Source organism: Micropterus dolomieu, linkage group LG13, assembly GCF_021292245.1.
Source record: "Micropterus dolomieu isolate WLL.071019.BEF.003 ecotype Adirondacks linkage group LG13, ASM2129224v1, whole genome shotgun sequence".
NCBI classification, from domain to species: domain Eukaryota; kingdom Metazoa; phylum Chordata; class Actinopteri; order Centrarchiformes; family Centrarchidae; genus Micropterus; species Micropterus dolomieu.
In genome coordinates, this window is record NC_060162.1 from 25,947,756 (window position 1) to 25,964,585 (window position 16,830).

Sequence of the window (16,830 nt, forward strand, 5' to 3'; positions counted from 1 at the left end):
TCTGTCTGACTGACATGTTATTTTTACACTTCTGTATGTCATGCTTACGTCCAGACATTTGTGTCCTTTATGTCCTAATTTTGCTGTTGATGTTGTCTTCTTGAGCCCTGTTTGGCAACCTCCGCCTATTTTCTGAAGCATTTGGGACAAACTGTGTTCTTTGAGTTGTGTTGCAAAATGCCTCTGTTAATGTAGGAGTTTAAATGTGAGGATGGAATGTAAATCACTGTGCTGTAGTGTAGCGCCGGGTATCCAACCTCAATACTTACTTATTTACCTTTTGATTTTAGACTGTATTTTATTAGGCAAAAAAACCAGGATATATCTCAAAAAACGTATTGTTTTGAAATCTGTACCAAATTAATATCAGTGCATTCAAAAACATAGTTTGTCAAAAAAATATTCTGGAGTCCCAGAGTAAGATGTATTGAAACTAGCTTGCTGACCAAAAGCTCAAATTTCTTATTTTATAGAAAGTCTTATTTTAATTTTTGTTAAGTCAAAGGTATTTATATAGCATGTTTCATCAAATGTAAGCTCAATGTGTTTGTAGGAGATGTTTTTTTTTGACAATTTGAGAATTTATATATAGGTTATAATATACAGTATATAAAAAAACAATATAGCCTCAGAGAACAAAGCATTAAGTCTTTTGCATAATAATATAATGTAATGATAATGTAACATTAAACTTTCAAAGTCTTTCACATGTATTTTATCACAGAACAGAATGAATAATAATTTGAAAAAAAGGTAGTTAGTAATAAACTGAAATGACATTTGGTTTTGTCAGTAGTCAAATTTCCATCTATATTTAGCACACATTTTAACCTAATCTTAAATTTTTTTTTATAAATGCATATTTTCCACCACTACTGTTATAATAATATTAGGAGTTGGGCAACAGTTGATGGTGCTGATTCTGCAGTTGGGTGCTATTAAACTATTGACAAGTCAACTTAATTAAAAGGTTGCGAGCCAAACATCAGGACAGAGCTGTGTATGAATATAATGTTTACAGCATTCCTCAATGTATTTTTTAACTTCTCTCAAATACAGTATAAACCAAAGACATGACTGTGAACCCGAACCTGTGTGGACCCGTTTCAGTGTTGCCGCGTCCCAGCCTCAGGCCTCACCCCAGCCATTGGTAACCGCCGCTCTCATGGTTGTGTAGGTCTGTAGAGTTCTAATTAGCCACATTCACAAACAGCGCTGGGCTCATCAAAATGCCGAGGCCTGCAGAAAGCCACAGCAGGGGTGAGCAGAGTGTGTGTGTGTGTGTGTGTGTGTGTGTGTGTGTGTGTGTATGTGTGTGTGTTGCATCTTGTACATGTGGGTGTTTAGATGTGTGTGCACAGAGTGTGATTTGTGTACAGGCATGAGTACGTGTGTGTGAGTGTGTGACACCCGTGTGTGTTCCTGTATCAAAAGAAAAACAAAATCAACAATCCCAAAATGAAGATACACATCGACGCAGCAAACCAAGGCCTTACAACCACTACATACTCTACAAAAACCAAGCCTTTTTTCCCAAAATTTGTCATCATTGCCTGCATTTATATGCACGGCACGGGAGCAAACAACACCGCTGAAACCGCAGCACGCAAACAACGACAACCACAAACCAGAGCAGTAAACAAAGAAGACGTCTGTGCATCTCTCTGTTTTCCAGCCAACAAACAAAATGGCTTCCGAACGAAGTAAACAACATGAGCGAGAGCAACAGAAAAGACCCAGCTTTTTTACTGTGAAAGGCTTCCAGAAAAGATTTTAAAAAATAAAGTATCCCGCTGGACTGACGGAGGATGAGCATGTCTCGCGCAGACTGAGGATGTCATGAGGATGTCAACATAACATACACTAAAATGAGGTAAATGCAGCACGACCAACAACCTTATATGTAATCACAGCAAAGAGGTAAAGTACAGAACTGTACATCCAACCACAGAGATAAGAGGAGCAGGAGAGTAGAGGAATGAGGTGGACAATCTGTCTTTGGAATCAAAAGACTACAACGCTTCTGATCATCTTCAGGAGTTTAACATCAGTCAACAGTGCTCCACCTCTAAAGTTTTCTCTCTTTCTGTTATCTGTCTGCATAGAACCTACTGGGGCAAGAAGCTGGTTGCTGGGCGTCCTACATATGTGCACATTCATACACATGTACATAGCCTACCTCACCAACTTGTTCACAACTCACTGACTGAGTAACTCAATGAACAACCAACTGACGCGCTCACTAAAGGGGGGCGGGTTACAAAACAGGAAGTCCAGGGGCCGGTACTATGAAGCAAGATTTGAGGTTAGAGAAGTAACTTCAGGTTTAACCCTGTGTTTTTAGTCCTATGATGGGCGTTCACTTCATACATTGTCATGGTTACTTATACTGAACAGCTAACCTGCTCCGGAGCATGTTGGACCGCCTACTGACCAATCAGTTCTTGTGGAAAATGACATCAGTAGAAGATCCCGTAGACTGTTTTATACACTGCTGTGGGTGATGCAGAGTTACTTTTAATTACCAATATCATCCTACAATAGAGATTGACTGAAGAACTAGTCTTGTACTTGTTGGACTTTTAAGATATGACAGTGAGCCTCCTCACCACTTAGAAATGAAATAGAATAAAATTTTTATATTTATTTTTTATTTGCTCCCCAGTCTGTTTCACACAGCCTGTCACAGCCATTAAAAGAACTTTAATTAATTTAATTATTAATTTTTCTATTTATGTGAGGCTAAATATTATGTATTTTGGTATTCAGGTTTATTTGAATTTGTTTATTCAAACTTCAGGTTGCATTTGTTTCTTACATTATAGAACCGCCCCAACTTTTGCTATTTGGGTGCAGATATTGTGGTGAGTTAGTAATTCTTTCCACCACTATTTAGCACTTTTTATGGCATGAATAGATTTTTCGTTTTGTTGCTTTATGAAGTTAATGTAGTACAATGTTTGGAACATGTTTGAGAGTGTTAAATAAATTAATCTGATTTTTGAGTTGGAACTCTCACTTATTCAGTGCTTTTAATATTGAAAAGCCTAAAGAACAAGGCTAAAATTGGCATACACGCCAAATGAATACATCTAAGCAACACATTGAAGCTTCAGTGTGTAATATTTAGGAGGGTCTATTGACAGAAATGTAATATAATATACATAACTATGTTTCCAGAGGTGTATAAAGACCTTACATAATGAATCATTATGTGTTTATTTCATTAGAATGAGCCATTTTTATCTACATACACGGGTCCTCTTACATGGAAGTTGCCATGTTGCGTAGCCATGTTTCTACAGTAGCCCAAAACGGACAAACTGCTCTCCAGAGCGCGTTGTGTCAATATGTTGAATACGTACAAGAAGAAGAAGAAGTAGTAATAGCAGTAGCATTAGTTGTGGTAGTTGACTGGTTTGTTAGAAGTAAGAAGAGAAGAGAAATTTGGACAAATGGAGGAACACACGTATTATTTAACACAAGAGCCAAAAGAGCGCGTCGGCCACCGTAGCTTCTCTTATGTGCTTGCAAAGAGAGGCGTGAGCGTTGACTGATGGTGCATACATGTGGTGTCGGAATAATCGGAATTATTTTTCCCTCCTTAAATCTTTGAGAAATAAAGTGTATATGAGACATAAACAAGAATACAGAACAGGATCCACAAATATAAGAAGACACAAAAAAGATAAACTTTGCCAGAGATAGTCTGTTCTATTTAAAGATATTAAAAGAGGACCATATGTTGAAAGTTATCAACGCCTTTTTGTTTAATAAATTAAATTGCTCTGATAATGCTAATCCAACACATCTTTGTAGTAGATGCTGATTCCAAATTCCGATTTAGGAGCATAGGATTACCAAATCAAAATCGGAAGAACGACTTCACAGCTCGGGAAATGGGACCATCCGAGGACCACGTGAATGCCCAGTGGTCAGTTGGTTGCAATTCACAACGCTCACCACTAGATGCCACTAAAACATACACACTTAACCTTTAATTTAATGAAATACACAAATGTAATTATAGTCCGCTCTACTCAAGCCCTGATGTCGGTCCAGTGAAATTATAAGCCTGTTAACTTATACATTCACACAGTCACATCTTCTGTCTTTCTGCATTTGGCAGCTGCAGCTGTGTTGCTTTTAGCCGCAATTATGTGTTTAATATCTTTCTTAATATTATAGTTTGCTCTTTGTTTGTGAAATATGTCGCTCTGCTGCCAGTAGACTCGTCAATGTTTGCGATTGATTAACAGCGCTGCCAGAAGAGTTAACAGAAACCAAAACTACTCACAACAGTTCATACCTCTGACAGAGGTTTTACATCTCTTGAAAGTCACTGCAGCATTATTTAGCTTTCATATTGACAGGTAAACAGTACACATGCAGCATTAACATTACAAAGTTATCCACCAGGAAAGTAAATTGAGCCAGGTTCAACATTTTTACCAGATGACCCTGCAGTTTTTTTGCGGGCACCCCTGCTGCATTGTTAGACTGGCCTTATTCAAATTAATGCGTTTTTTCACACAGGGATAAACTCAGTCTGAACAGGGACTAAGTGACTGACTGACTCAGTTAATCAATCAATCAATCAATCAATAACACACTGAGCAGCTACAGAGTGACAGATTATTTCACTTATGAACTCACTCACTGGCTTCCAGGCTGACTGGATTAATAAATGAATAAATGAATGAATGGCTCAGTGTATTGTTGAAAGAAGGGCTGACACATGAAGCAACTTTACCAACTGTCTCGCTGATACAGTAACTGACTGACTGGATGGAAGCATAAATCAATGAGTGAATGAATTGGATGGTGATGGAACAGTGGATGACACACATGCCTTTGGTGTGAGACACCCGGGTACAATTCCCCAAAGTGACACATGTGACACAGTGACACAAGACACTTAAACCCTAGTTGCTCCAGAGGCGTGCGACCTCTGACATGTATAGCAATCGTAATGTACTTTAAGTATTTAACGTAAAAGTAGCATATGAAGAAAAATATATTATTATATTTTATTTCATTTGATTATCATTACTTGTGTATTAATGCATAGGCAGCATTTTACTGCTGTAGTTGGTTGAAGTTATCTAATTTGAACAATTTTGTATCCACCTCAACCAATAATTATCTCTATTATGGATTAATATGCTGATTATTTTTTTGTTAACCATTTGATTCTTTGGTTAATAAAATAATTCTGAAAGCGAAATGCGAAATGCTGTCACAATAACCCAGAGCCCAAAGTGACACCTTTGCATGCTTGTTTTATACTGTTGGGTAGATTCATTTAAAACTAAGCATCATATTTTGTAGACACTATGTTTTCAATGTAGTAGTAGAAGTATGAAGTGGCATAAAAAGTAAATACTCAAGTTAAAGACAAATTCCTCACAAATGTACTTAAGTACAGTCTTTGGTGTAATATCCACAAGGGACCGTGGGGACATGTCCCTCCCAATTTTCGAAATCGCGCCATTTTTGTCGCCCCCACTTTTTTAATCCAGTGAAATGCTGTGGCAGCTCCCTGGTGTCAGATATTCTAAAGTTAGGTCCTGTTCATTAGTCTACTACCCCAGTGTATATCCCCCGGGTCACAAATTTGCTTATTCTATATTCATTTGATGGCAAACTCTGCCCAGCTGATGCGACACCAGCGTACGCCGGGATAGAAATCAACGCATGAAGCGAAATGAAGCGTCGCCGAACTGACTAACCTACTGACTGCAGAGGTAAACTTCACATGCAGACCCTCATCTCCATTACATTTCAGATTTAAAGCCAGCATGTCCCACCACTGATGAAAGCAAATGGTGCCTGTTTGACACCAACACCACCACTGTGTAGAAAAACACAGTGAACTGATCTCCTCAACACACACACACACACACACACACACAGAGGCAGGAAAGAAAGAGAGCAGCAAATCAGAAAAACAGGATGTATCCTTCAGGATTAAGCTTAAGCAGCTAAAAGACAAACTTGTTGCCCCAAAATAACGAAACATGAAAAATCACATCATCCCCTAATGGTCATATTTACCACCAAAACATTCCTATGTCATTTCCTACAACATAAAGCAGGAACTAATTAAATGGACTGCACTTTTATAGCACTTTTCTATCTTAACAGACAAAGTACCAAACATTTGACCTCTCATTCACACACACACTTACAACGACAGAGCTGTCACCCAAGGTGATGCCTGTCCACCAGGGGCAACTTAGGGTTCAGTGTCTTGCCCAAAGACACTTCGACATATGGAACCAGGGATCAAACTGCTAACCCAGAGATTAGTGGACGACCTGCTCTACCTCCTAAGCCACAGCTGCCCCAAATTCACATGAGCACAGAATGTACAGGTATGTTACATGTGATCTGAACAAAAAAAAAAAACTCTTTGGTCAAAGTCAAGCCTCCAATGTGTTAATCAGCGCTGAAACGGTCCCCAACACATTTAATATTTACTCTTTCTTAACTACATTGCCTGTCTGTTCTGGGAAAATACGTCTTATTTAATAATACTGGCTTTATATTTGTCAGCTGTAGACATTTACATATTCTGTCGGAATAAAGATAGGCTTGGGGTGAGTGCCACAGACAGGGTAGGGAAGTATTAAAGTGGTCAGGTTCAGATCATTTATTTAGAGGTTCTACCAGAACATGTTTACATGGTTTCATTTTCAAAAAACACCATATTTTATGTCATCCTGCAGCTGCAGCACCTCTTTTAACCCTGTGTTTTGAAGGCTCATTTTTAGTGAAGCATCTCACTTCTATTTGATCTTTGTTGAGAGCTGCACATGCGCAGGACCAAGGTAAGGACTATTAGCCAGAAGTATCAGAAGTAGAGTAGGCCCGGGCACTGACAAGCCATAACCAGGTCTTCGGTTCAGCTGTACATGTTCCCGAACAACCTAGACTGGAGCAAGAGTTTCAGAGTGGTGAGTTATTATTTTTTAAGAAATTGATCTTTCGTATGTAACAATTTTATGTCCACGGACTGCCTAACGTTCTGTAGGGCAGGCGGGCGTAAGAGGATGCAGCAGGTGGACGTCTTGTCACTGTGTGTGTGCTGCAGCTCAGTGTGTTTCTCCACTGCTGTTTTTGAGGGCGTGCTACACTAGCTGCGAGGTGAGCATTACGACGCGTGTTACATTGTGACACAGATAGTTTGCGGAAGTAAAGGATGGACTACAATCCAGCTGTTTCAGGCAGTTCAGGAACAGTGTTTTCACTTAGCAAACCTATTACATGCACAAAAAAGATATATAACACAAAAAAGGTAAGGGAAAAAGCAAAAGAGCATAGTATGACCTCTTGAGATGAACTAGTCAGACCAGGCCACCACATTGTCTGAGCAACATGTGACGTTTTAAGCAAAATTTTAGTGCAGAAATTTCCAACCAGCTCCACAGCAATGCCAACCAGAGTATTTAAAAAATATATGAACAAGTTTCAGTATATGAAAAAACCTTCTTGCAATTTCTCCAGTCTCAAAATAAAAAGTGATCAACACAGCAAAACAGCATAAAACCCAAAAACTGCATCTGCATGTACAGAACATGGTTAGTTAGCAACACAAGAAAATTCAAACAGCAAACGAAGCAGCAGAGAGCAGGTGTAAGAGGGATGAGAGGAGGAGGCTAAGAAAGGGAAAAGAGAAGAAGAGGTGGGGGGGGGGGAGGCTGACGTACTTGAGCCGGAGAAATGTCCGCTCCCCAGGGATGTCGGCCCGTTCTTTCCACTGCTAACGGGAGGGGAAAACATCTACAAGACAAACAGAGCGCACATTACCTCCGAGAGCACTGACACTGCAGACAGCAAGACACATATCTACAAAAACGTTACTGCTACTTCACATGAAAAACTTCATTCCAAAACGCCAGGGCAACATTTGGCTGAAAAATGCTGCTGCCAGCATGTTATGCTAGGAAATGTCTTAAATGTAATGGTCATTTAATGTTGTTTATTTTGATCTTATCAGAGCTTTTTTTTGCTTTTAAAGTAGTAGACATCTTGTTTTGGAAGGAAACTCTTTGTGAATGTTTACCAAAAAAACTAAAGGTCTATCATCACTAAGGCTGGGTATCAGTCAAAATTTCTTTAATACTAACACAGATTGGATCCTTTTTTTGGTTTTGGTACCACAATTATATCTTTTTTTCTCATATCACAAGAAATATAAATATGTTTATATTTTGACAAAAATAGCCAAAGTTCTGAATGGTTTCCCAACAGTCATACAATTATTTCAAAATAAAATCTAAAATTTGCAAGATTTTAATTGAAATCAGAACCTATCTGATCAAAATAATAAATGTGGGACTATGTCACTGTTTTGCCAGTTGCAGATAAGTCTCAAATCTTTGCTGTCAAGTCCTAAGTCATAACCAACCAAGTCAAGCCTAACAAGTCCAGAATCAAGCCCAATGTCAAACTCCAAGGCAAATGGGAAGTCCCATGGGAAGACAGGTAAGTCCTCAGTCCCATGAGAAGACCTCAAGTCAGGTTCCAAGTAAAGACCTACAAGTCCCAAGTCAAGTCCAATTGGAAGAGGCAAGTCCCCAGTCAAGCCCCAGGTCAAGACAGGTACATATCAAGTCAGGTCCCAAATCAGGACTGAAAAAAATAAAGCTTTTTCTGATTAATATTTTCAAATCAAATTTCACTAGATCACATTTAACTGATAAATCAAAATTGGATTGCATGTTGACATTTGTTTTTGTTTTTTTATTGACCACAGCAGTCTTTACGTCTTCTTTGGATAATTTGAAGTATCGTCGGTTGTCTGTCTGTTGGTCTGCACTGACAAACACACCTTTCCTTCCTGCTCGCATACCCTGATTGGCTGCTGTTACACTGATTTACAGTAACTTGTTTTTAATACTATGATGTTTATTTTTTAAGCTTGGTGAGAATATTAAGTCATTTTAAGTCAAACAGCTGGACATTAAAGTCTCTAGTCATTGGGGTTAAAGTCAAAGTGGAGTCCAAAGTCATTAGATTCATGACTCGAGTTCTCATCTCTTGAAACCAGCTTTCATTAATTGAGTGTTTTCAACATGAAGCTATGGACCCATTTTGGTCTGTGTTCGATGGTTCAAGGTTCGATGCCCAGCCCTAATGATCACACAGACTCTCAGCTCAGAGCTGAACACAGATATGAAGAGTTTATTTTCCAAAACAATGTGGGAATGCTTTTGGGAAGCAGAAAGACATCAAATTCCTCTTTCTGCATCTATGAAAAATAAATAGCATCACTCAATCCACCTGCTCACCTTTATCACAAATATGTTTTCATTCAAAAGTGTCACTTTTGCCAAACGTTGGACGTCTTATTTTGGAATGAAACACTTCATATCTACTTCATATCTGACTTAAACATATGAGATAATCATCAGAACTAGTTACCATCTGCTCAGCACATCTACAGGAAAATCAAGCCCACGTTACGACAGAGACTGAATACTGATTCCTGTTGTCTTAACGTACAAGCTACTGTAAAGCTTCACAAGAAAACAGTTCACGTTATCAAAGTGAGACATCTGACCCTGCCGGATAACCTCTCTGGATAAACATCAGGCCTGTGTGTCTGTGTGTTTGATGGTGAAATCTCAGTGATCTTGAACACACTCTAAGCTTCACACCTTCAGATGCTAAAAGCTCTTCAGTTTTCATTTGAGGTTTAAGGTAATTATTTCTTTTAAATTGACCACAATATAAGTAAATTAAACCTTGACTAAATCAATAAAGACTTGATCTGTCTGTCATTGTTCTCAATACAGCCTGTGGGTCCTTTAAGTGTGTATGTTGGATCCTGAGATTGCTTGCGTATTCGATCTCCCCCGCGGCTGCGACACATAAAGAGCAAAGAAATGCTGATTATTCTGATTATTAGCAGGTCTATCGATATCCCAGTCGAAGCACTTTGAGCTGCTGGTGTCAGCTTGTGGGCGTGCAGAGACAGATGATCGCATAAATTAATGCGACCGGCCTGCGTTTCTAATGAGAAGAGACACATTCTAGCTGCTGCTGCCCTCCTTTGTTTGACTGTTTTTTCAAGAAATATAAATTAAGACAGGCTGATTTTTGGAAACCTGTAAAAAAAAAATCTAACTTGTGAAAAATGTCTACAGTATTCCTGTGATATACCTCAGGTGCTCAAGAGCATGTCTGTGCTACTAAATAATGATTTTGTAATGGTTTTTTGTACTTTTTTCCACAGTTAGAATGCTGTAATATTCTAATGTGTGAGCCATTAATGAGGAGTTTATGTTGATTTAATTGGACTTAATGATATTTTTGTCCCCTACAATATTACTATAGAGCTTTTCACAGTATCTCTGGAATACACAGGCTTACTGCATGTATTGCATTAGAAAGTGTACTGTATATTTCTACCATTGCAATATTCCTATACAGGCTTGGTGTGTCTCTGTAGTTCTCAATGATGATAAAAATGTTTCTACCATAATAGTTTAGAAATAGTCCTATAATATTCTTTCTTACATGGATTTAAATATTTCGGTTGTACTTAATTATGATTTTAACTATTGTATTGTAAACCTGTAAATGTCAGCGTTCCTATAATATTCCTATAATGTTGTTGCAGAGACTTGAGAGAATGATGAGTGTACGGTGATTTTGATGGACTTTTGTCAACTATCCCTCACTAATCCCTCTATGGACATAATTGAATTGTATTTAATAGCATATTTATGGTATACACAGGCCTACATAGCAAGACAGCACAGATTTTTTTTCATTATCATTATTTCATTTCATTTCATAATTATCATATATTCATTGCAGAGGCATTTTATGTGTATGTGGTTCTCAATTCTTATTGAATGTCCTTTGTTAAAAATCACACAATAACAATTAAATATTAAAATCTTTTTTAAATTAAAAACTCCTCTGATATAATATTTCCATAACACTGTTACATAGTCAGTTCTGTGTGTATGCAGGCCTCAGCTGTGATTATTGCATTAACATTCCAACAGAGACTGAAAGGTGCAGTTGGATTTTATCTCCTATTTCTGCATCTCATAAAGCATCACTGTCTCTCTAGTTTCATAACAGGATTAATGTGAATCTGTTTTTTGGGGTGTTCCTGATTAGTCCCCCCTCCTCCTCTTCAGACCAAAGTTGCTCCCAGGCTGCTCCCAGAGGAGGAGAGGGGCAGAGAAAACATGGCCGAGAGCGGGGACTCTATTTCCTGTCCGTCAAGTTCATAACACAGGCTGTTCTTAAAAAAAAATAAAAAAGAAGCACAAACTTTTAACCGGAGTCATTAGTTTGGGCTAACAGCCTCCTGCAGGGACCCTTAAACTGCGGAGTGTGTGGCACATTTCTGTCTTTCCTGCTCCCTGTCTGTCTGTCTGTCTGTCTGATCATCTGAAATATTCTGTACAACACGGGTGCAGAGTGCATGGAGCAGCTTATAAACTCACACAGACAAAACGAAACATTTTCTAAATCATCTATCATGGGTAAAGAAATCTGGCTACACATGAAGGAAAAAAAGGACTTAAAATGAGATATACTACCATGGATGTTGGGAACATTTTCAAATCGCTGTTTCGCATCTATAAGACAACAAAATTACTAATGCAGCATCACAATTCTCTGCACACACACACACACACACACAAACAAACAAAAATGAAATTAGAAAACCAACAATATGCACTGACTTGTCTGCAAGTTACTCAAACACACAACTTTTGTGCAAATAGTTGAAAGACTGATTGAAGGCTAAAATATGCAGGTTATGTGCCGTGCAACTCATAGGTTAAAAATGTAAACAGTGGTTCGCTGTATGAAGCCTACAGGACGATTCTTTCTTCTACGGCTTGTACTGTCATGACACTAGCCATTATATTCATATTAACAATAAAAAGAAGATGAATTTCCTTACCGCGCTGAAATCCAGTAAGTCACTCAGCTCCTTGTCTGTTCCCAAAGCTGCCATCCGCTGTTGATGATGCATTTTAGCAAAATCGCACGGACCTAAAAACATGGAAACAAATGGAGAGATAGATAGAGAGAAGAGGATAGGTAGACAGATTGATAGATGGAGAGATAGAGGGGGGAGAGGAGAGAGAAGGACGGCTTTTTGCGCACCGCTCCGCTCCCGGATCTCTTTTCCTCCACAGCGAAATAAATCCAGTAAAACAACCTTAAAGCCTCGATCAGAAATCTAGTTTTCTTTCATCCTCAGAGCAGGGACTCGGTCCCGGGTTCCTGGTTTGGCAGCAGGAAATAAATCGCAAGAAAAAAAACTGACTGATAAAAAGGGGGGCGACAGGACGGGAGTCTTTTCGCGTGTGTTTTGGTGTGTTTTCCCCAGCCAAAGAAGTCCGACCTCTCCGCGCAAAGACGCAGTTCGTCCGCCGCGGCTGATTGTCAGGCTCACACACGATATAAATAAATAACACGCCGTGTCTCCGCTAGCTTCTCAGGGAGGAAAAAGATCACCCGAAAAAATGAGCAGTGGTGGTTTTGTGCGTGCGTTGGTGTCAGAGGAAGAGTCGCGGCAGGGTGAGCGCTGCTCCTGACCGCGCTGAGGGTCCCGTCCGCTCGGCTACGGGTGCTGAAGATCCCCGGGTACGCAGGACGGATCCCATGTGCGTCTGGCACAGCCTCGGTGTGATAAATGTGTTCGTGCGGCCACCTAGCTTACATTCTCGTCTAACACTACCGCCGAGCTGCTGCTGCTGCTGCTACAGTAGAGAGCAGAAAAATCTCCTGCAAAAATAAAAACATTTTAAAGAAAAATTGGTTTGATGGAGTGGCTGATGGTGCGGTGATTGGCTGGTTTGATTTGGATTGGGTTAATTAGAGTAATTGGGGTAGGAAAAGGTGATTTTCCCCCTCTCTGGAGTTTGGGGAACTGCAATGGTGCTTAAACCCTAGACAAAATAAAAGTTTTAAAATGTATTTTAAAATGTTACAAATTATATATAAAATGTATTTACTTATTTCATATTTCATTTTATTGTTTTTATTAGTTTTAGGTGGGTAGTTTTTCATATAACCATTTATGCCCCTACATTGTGTGTCTATCTATTTATATAACTTTCTTTATGTATTTTATAGAGATTTTTATATAGACTAAAAACTGACTTGACTTGCATGGTAACCCCCTATGGGTCACCACTTAAACCACAACAGCACCAAAACCCACCTCACTGGAAATACTTTGCAGTAGTTGGCTTTTTTTAATTTGTGCAGCCTGCAGGTATAAAATGACTGGCCTATTTCTGCCAATTACACCCTGCATGTGCGGGTTTCTCTCAGAAAAAAGGCCAGCAAAAATACTCAGGTGCAGGTAGGACATAAAGGCTTATTTGTTGCAGTGTAAAGTGGTCCTGCCTGTTGGCCTTTCAGCTTATACAGAAAGCAGCAGAGAGAACAGATTACTCAACAGACCACTTGTTTGTGTGCACAAAATACTGCATAAGTGCTAGCATAATGTGTTGCTAATCTAAGGTGAATATAATCAACAGTTTTTATGTATAAAGTGTTGACAGGACAATCTTATTAGAGATGAAGTGGACAGTAAACACACCACAACTCTCTTTATGCATGTTTTCAAGTCAAAACACACCTGGCAAAGCAGGAAACTTTCCCCGGACACCACACTCCTGGGGTATTGCTGAGTGGCCTTGTGTCAAACTGTCCTCAAAAGAGGCCCAGCAACAAATGTTTGCCAGTCTGGCCAGCCCAAGTCCATTAATTATTTGTGTACTACCAATTAATCAAATGATTCTGTCAATAGGTGTTGCTCATAGTGACAAACCCACAGAGAATTATCATCTGACTCTAAAGTTCCCATCATCTACAGAGCTTTTTAGGCATCTTTAGCTCATTGTTTTGGTTTTGCATACAGAGGCAAAGGTACTGTTTGGATCACTCTCAGCTCTCTTATCAACCTTGTTTCCAGCAGCAGCAGGCTGCTAGCAGGTAGACTATGCTACCTATCCAGCAACAAACAGTAGACAGACAAAGTAAGCAACCAGCAACTTAAGTAGGTGTAACATCTAGCAGCTTAAGAGCCAGACATTTTTTTACCAAATCAGAGAGCTTAAAGCAGAGTGAATATTGGACTTTCATTCATCAGGTGGACACAAACACAACTCCAGTGGGGTTGCTCTGTGTCTGCCGGTCATGTAAATGCAAAGAAACTGTTTGCTAACACCAGCCATCGCAACATTATAAGGTGATAATGTCAATGTTGTGTTTATAGCTTGTTCCAGTACCCCCAAAATCACAAAAGAACAGTGAATGCTGCTTTAAGGATTAAAACATAAACATAGGTTGTTTTAAGCCATTTGAACAAATGATGATGTTGACAGTGTAACTGCTGTGGAGAGACAAGAAAAGAAAAGAAAGAATGACAAGAAAAGAAAAAGAAAGAGTGACAAAGAATCAAGAAAAAACTGAAAAATCTGGGACAAAAGTGAATCTATGAAACTGTTGCTCGGGCTCTCATGGCCTGTGATCTATTCTCTGCGGCTTTACAATGTGAGCAGGTGCTTATATATTTCTTGCTCTTAATCTCTTCTTTCATTATACCACAGGACTGCATCCTCCTAACTTATCTTTGATTTGACAAAAAGCCAGTCGACATGTCGCTGCTTCCCTTTCATTATCAACATGTGAACACAGGAAAGTTACATAACTTCAAACAACATATCCTGGTTTAGTCTGAGTGTTTTAACCTTGAAACAGAGCTGGAACGCACAGTTATGGTCTGACACATCACAGTACGTCTGTCACATCTGGGTCAAAACTGAGCTGCAAAAATCATCCTTGATACATAAAAGTTATTACATAATGAGCTGGGAAGGAGGGGGCAAATGGGACATTATTTGTAGTGTGACTCAGTTAGTGGAACCATTAGATGTATCCTATAAAGAATATCATACAAAATAACAACAGAAGGATCAAACAGTGCACAACATGCTAGTTTATACCTGTATCTGTTGGCATAAATGAGGATTACAAGTTGTTAGGACTTAAATATAAATTTATATTAGCATTAAAAATAAAACATTATGTTGAAGCAAACCAAGCCTTTCTCTTGCTTTACCTCCCCGGGGAGGCACAGGAGAGTTGAACAGGAGGTGCACACGGAGACACCTGAGGCAATGATACTACATGAGGTGAAAGATACAGGTGTATTTTGGTGTTCTAAAGACAATGGGAAGTTGGAGCAGCAGCTGTAGACAAGTTCATGTTGATGATCCATCCAAATCTAAAGCAACATTATGTAGTACACTGAACAACACTTTTGTTTTTGCCCCAATTCATTATGAGCTGAACTCAAAGATCTAAGACTTTCTCTATGTACACAAAGGCGTATTTCTCTCAAATATTGTTCACAAATAGCTCTTCTCCTTTGCCGAGATAATCCATCCACCTCACAGGTGTGGCATATCAAGATGCTGATCAGACAGCACGGGTATTGCACAGGTGTGCCTTAGGCTGGCCACAATAAAAGGCCACTCAAAAATGTGCAGTTCCATCACACAGCACAATGCAAAGTTCTGAGGGAGCGTGCAATTGGCATGCTGACTGCAGGAATGTCCACCAGAGCTGTTGCCCGTGAACTGAATGTTTCAGAGAATTTGGGAGTACATCCAACCAGCTTCCCAACCGCTGACCACATGTAACCATGAGTGGTCTTTTATTGTGGCCAGCCTAAGGCACACCTGTGCAATACCCATGCTGTCTGATCAGCATCTTAATATGCCACACCTGTGAGGTGGATAGATTATCTCAGGGAAAGAGAAGTGCTCACTAACACAGATTTTGACAGATTTGTGACAACAATATTTGAGAGAAATAGGCCTTTTGTGTTCAAAGAGAAAGTCTTAGATCTTTGAGTTCAGCTCCTGATGAATGGGGGACAAACAGTTGTCACAGTTTTTAGTCAGTTAGGTATCTGTTATATAGTCTGTTGGGTTTTGGTTTTCCATCCTGTCTGTTTGTGGCCTTGTATCCAGTCTTCTTGGTGTGTGTTTGCGTTTAGATTTGGTCCTGTCTGTTTATCATTTATTTGTCTTGTGGAGTTGGTCTATGTTGTTCTGTCTTTTGCTTGTTCTGTGTGGTGGTTCTGGTCTGATCTGTTCTGTCATCTCGGTGTCTGCCTTAGTTCTTGTTCAGTTCTGTTCCTGTCTCATGTATTAGTTTCTGTAACATCATGCTGTAGTTCTGTCTGTTTGCTAGGTGTCAATTTATGTTCTCTGCCAGTTTCTTTAATTAATTTGATTTTGATCATGCTGCTTTTGTCTCTGTGTAGCCTTGTTTATTATTTTATTCATCCGCATGTTTAAGTTACTTAGTATCCGTCTTGTCTCTTATCTTAGTTCCTAGTCCTGAGCCTTAGTTCATGTCTTAGTGTTCACGTCTGGTCTGTGTCCTTCTGTGTTGTTTTGCCCGTGTCTGCTCTGAGTTCTGTTTAATCCCAGCTTCGGTCCGTTTTCCCTGTTGGTTGTAGTTATTGGTGATCTGTCTGCTTGTGTCTGTATTAGTTTGTCATTTATACATCTTTAGTGTCCAGTAACTTGTGTTGTTTGTTCCCACCCAGTAATCTGCCAGTCTCTCTGTTTTCCCCTGCTGTCTCTCTGCCTGCCTGTCTCGTTAGTCCTGATCCCTGTCACCTGTGTTGCTCCCGCCCTGTTCGTTAGTCCCTGTGTATAAATGTTTGGTGTTTCTGTTCATTCCTTGTCCAGTCATTGTAGCGTGTATACGCTCTGTTATGTGTCGTAGGAAGAATGTTCTGCCTTTTGCTGTGCTGTT

General features: G+C 39.4%; 1 protein-coding gene across 2 annotated transcripts in view; it reads right to left on the reverse strand.

Moving 5' to 3' along the window:
• LOC123981413 (transcription factor 4-like) overlaps window positions 1-12,581 on the reverse strand; it is a 245,674-nt gene extending 233,093 nt beyond the window's left edge. Inside the window, exons 1-3 of one of the 2 annotated variants that reach the window (XM_046066215.1) lie at window positions 11,942-12,581; window positions 11,571-11,609; window positions 7,713-7,785 (exon numbers count right to left, since the gene is read on the reverse strand). In XM_046066215.1, the coding sequence (XP_045922171.1) occupies window positions 7,713-7,785; window positions 11,571-11,609; window positions 11,942-12,043 (214 nt within the window). In that variant the 5' untranslated portion in view covers window positions 12,044-12,581. The remainder of the gene's footprint in view (window positions 1-7,712; window positions 7,786-11,570; window positions 11,610-11,941) is intronic. The other variant, XM_046066216.1, reaches the window with a different exon arrangement.
• Window positions 12,582-16,830: the final 4,249 nt, after the last annotated feature.